Raw genomic sequence first — 3,432 nt, forward strand, 5'->3', positions numbered from 1 at the left:
TAGCTAAGTAGAAATAGCATCGAGAGTAACCTATCATACTGCCTACTTGTTTGTTCCCAATATCAGCTTTTGAGCTGAGTCAGTGCGCTCCGTGAACCATCATGGAGAATTCTCCCTCATCCATACAAGGAGGAAGTAGCCTCAACCATGTGTCACTCTACAGTGAGTGAGAAGCAATGTTTTCTGATCATGAGCAGGAGAGTAGCTCCTCCCACCACCCCAGCCTCCACCTGTTAGGTTCTGTGCTCCTGCTGTAGGAGTGGTATAGTTTACTGCTACCCTGAAGGAGCAGAGCCTATATCGCCAAGACTCACACTATTAATTTGCTAATAAAGAGTTACAAGTATTTCTATGTGAAATTTAATCAAATCTGTAAATGGCAAAATCTTATAGAAAAATAGCCGAAGCACAATCTATCCCATTGATCATCTAGATACATACTGTATTGATCATCTATACACATACTGTATTGATCATCTATATACATACTGTATTGATCATCTATATACATACTGTATTGATCATCGATATACATACTGTATTGATAATCTATACACATACTGTATTGATCATCGATATACATACTGTATTGATCATCGATATACATACTGTATTGATCATCTAGACACATACTGTATTGATCATCTAGACACATACTGTATTTATCATTAGGAGAACAATCTAAATTCCAGCACTCACTCAGAAGTTAAAGGTCATTGTCTCAAACCTTCTAGACTATAAAGCATAATGATAGTAAGAGAATAGCATTGTGAGGCCTAGCTTTGGTTTGATGCTGTTGCTCTTCAGTCCAGGTTCTGTGGTGGTTCTCTTCAGTCCAGGTTCTGTGGTGGTTCTCTTCAGTCCAGGTTCTTTTATGGTTCTCTTCAGTCCAGGTTCTTTTGTGGTTCTCTCCAGTTCTCATAATCGGAGGGCTCAGCATCTATCTGAGGGTCTGTGTCACTGTCCAGGTCCTGTGGTGGTTTGCTCCAGTTCTCATAATCGGAGGGCTCAGCATCTATCTGAGGGGCTGTGTCACTGTCCAGGTCCTGTGGTGGTTTGCTCCAGTTCTCATAATCGGAGGGCTCAGCATCTATCTGAGGGGCTGTGTCACTGGGAGAGTCTCTCACATTCTGAAAGAAGACACTGAATGAGCACTTTACGAACCCCTTCCTCCAACATTTTTATGTAAATTAATTTGCTTACTGTCAATGGTATTAGGATTGAAATAACTTTGGTTGTTGACATTATTACCTGTGTGTCTGCTGTGGTATCACTTCCTCCTGTGGATCTCCTGTAATGAGGGACAGAGTGAGTTCTGCTCTCTTCTGACCTCTAGTGGAAGTTGATATGTTACTAATACAGTATATGTAAATGAAAGAGTCACCTCTTCAGAGTGCAGTAGATGGTGAGTAGCAGAGCTCCAGCAGTCAGGACAGCCCCCACCCCCACCACAGGAACCCAGGGAAACACTGCTGCAGGGTCATGGGTTAAGTAATGCATGATGTCAGAATGAAATCTGTAAAATGACAGCACCAAAAATAGACAGAATGTGTCATACTTACATATAACATTAATATGGACAGGGATAGTCTCTCTCCCTATAATGCTCAGAGCCTCACAGTAGTATCCCTCTCTGTCCTCAGAGCTGATGTTATGGATGGTGTATCTCTGTCCAAGATGTCTCATCGACCTGTTGTGTTTTGTCTTGTACCAGGTGTATTTGTCCACAGGTGGGTTGGCATCACTGCTGCAGGTCAGAGTCACTGAACTGCCCTCCACTATTTCACCAGAGGGACTGACTGACACTGAGGTGCTCTTTGGGCCGTCTGGATAACATCGTGAAAGTTAGTCTTCTCATTATGAAATGGTGTCAGTATTTAGAACTGTAAAATCAACCACCATTAATCTAAATGGAATAGTAGCTCTATCTCATGTCTGTTTCACTAAACATCAACCACCATTAATCTAAATGGAATAGTAGCTCTATCTCATGTCTGTTTCACTAAACATCAACAACCATTAATCTAAATGGAATAGTAGCTCTATCTCATGTCTGTTTCAATAAACATCAACCACCATTAATCTATATGGAATAGTAGCTCTATCTCATGTCTGTTTCACTAAACATCAACCACCATTAATCTAAATGGAAGAGTAGCTCTATCTCATGTCTGTTTCACTAAACATCAACCACCATTAATCTAAATGGAATAGTAGCTCTATCTCATGTCTGTTTCACTAAACATCAACCACCATTAATCTAAATGGAAGAGTAGCTCTACCTCATGTCTGTTTCACTAAACATCAACACTGACCAATGATTGGATGATTTTGAAAGACTTTAAAAAGTGTATCAGTCACACTCACACACTGCAGGAGAATTGATGCCTTTTACAGCACAGTAGAAGCTGTCTTCAGTTTGAAAGTAGAATGAGTATGAGGGGGAGGAGAACTCTTGTACAATCATACTGTTCCTGTACCAGGTGTAGGTGGGGTTACCAGTCAGAGTACAGGTGGTGCTACAGGTCAGTGTCGTTGACCACCATGTAGTGGTCACCTTAACCTGCAGGTCTGGAGTAGAAAACAACATTAAAACCCTCAATGACCTGTTGTTTCGTTCAAATGAGGCAGGAGTGGACGTTCTCAAATCATCAATTCAGACATTCCTATTATACCATACATTCATATTTATATTATTTAAATACAAATCAAGACAATTTTCCACAACAAATTAAACAGATTAGCATTATATATATAATAGCACTGTACCTGTAACAGACAAAGTGACTCCAGGGCTACCAAAATATTTCCCTCCAGTCTGATTTGTTATAAATCTGAACTTGTACGTAGTTGAGTCACTCTCTCTTAGGTTTGTGATTGTCAGGGTGTGTCCATTCGTCTTATTGCTAAGATACGTCAAACGACCTTTGAAGTCTGGGTCATCACTCAGACTTACAGGACCCTCAGCATTATACTCAGTGAACCAGAAGGTTGTTGTGACTTTATGACCTCTGGGATATGTGTAAGAGCAGGACATCTCCACTGTTGACCCCTTCAAGGTACAGATACTCTGAGTGGTGTATGTAACACTCCAGCCATTCTGACTCAGTACCACTGAAACACAGTTAGACATCACAAGGACGTTACATTAAGTTCAATGTCTTGTGACTCACACTAACACTTTGTTCCATAGTTGCTGAGTTGAGACATAGATACTCTTTGGTTGAGTGTGAATGAAAACCACAGATAAGATTCACTCAGTGAGGTGTGAAAGACAACTGTAGTTTGATAAACAGAGCAACTAAAAGATATGAATGAGACCATACCTGCTACAGACCAGAGAAAGACCACCAACACACTTCCTGCTGTTCTCAAGGCCATTGTTGCATCTCCCACCCTGCAGTCTTAGAAACATAAACAACAACTCACTCT

The 3,432-nt window shown here is 40.8% G+C and overlaps 1 protein-coding gene across 1 annotated transcript; it reads right to left on the minus strand.

The window, feature by feature from the left end:
• Positions 1–767: 767 nt before the first annotated feature.
• On the minus strand, positions 768–3,175 carry LOC149978732 (uncharacterized). The gene is made up of 6 exons (XM_090194528.1): positions 2,770–3,175; positions 2,368–2,571; positions 1,563–1,826; positions 1,385–1,472; positions 1,252–1,291; positions 768–1,130 (listed from the first exon to the last, which is right to left on the minus strand). The coding sequence occupies exons 1-6, from the start codon at positions 3,131–3,133 to the stop codon at positions 885–887; spliced, it is 1,206 nt and encodes a 401-aa protein (XP_090050654.1). The 5' UTR covers positions 3,134–3,175; the 3' UTR covers positions 768–884.
• Positions 3,176–3,432: the final 257 nt, after the last annotated feature.

Source organism: Oncorhynchus mykiss, chromosome 13 (genome assembly GCF_057628025.1).
Source record: "Oncorhynchus mykiss isolate SJ-2025 chromosome 13, ASM5762802v1, whole genome shotgun sequence".
NCBI lineage: Eukaryota > Metazoa > Chordata > Actinopteri > Salmoniformes > Salmonidae > Oncorhynchus > Oncorhynchus mykiss.

Bases quoted from the DNA above. Each gene is read 5' to 3' on its own strand.
- LOC149978732 (XM_090194528.1), bottom strand. From the start codon at position 3,133: ATGTCTAACTGTGTTTCAGTGGTACTGAGTCAGAATGGCTGGAGTGTT. The intron at 2,572-2,769 runs GTACAGTGCTAT...TTTCTACTCCAG, and splicing joins AGTCACTTTGTCTGTTACAG to ACCTGCAGGTTAAGGTGACC. The intron at 1,827-2,367 runs GTGAGTGTGACT...GATGTTATCCAG, and splicing joins CATCAATTCTCCTGCAGTGT to ACGGCCCAAAGAGCACCTCA.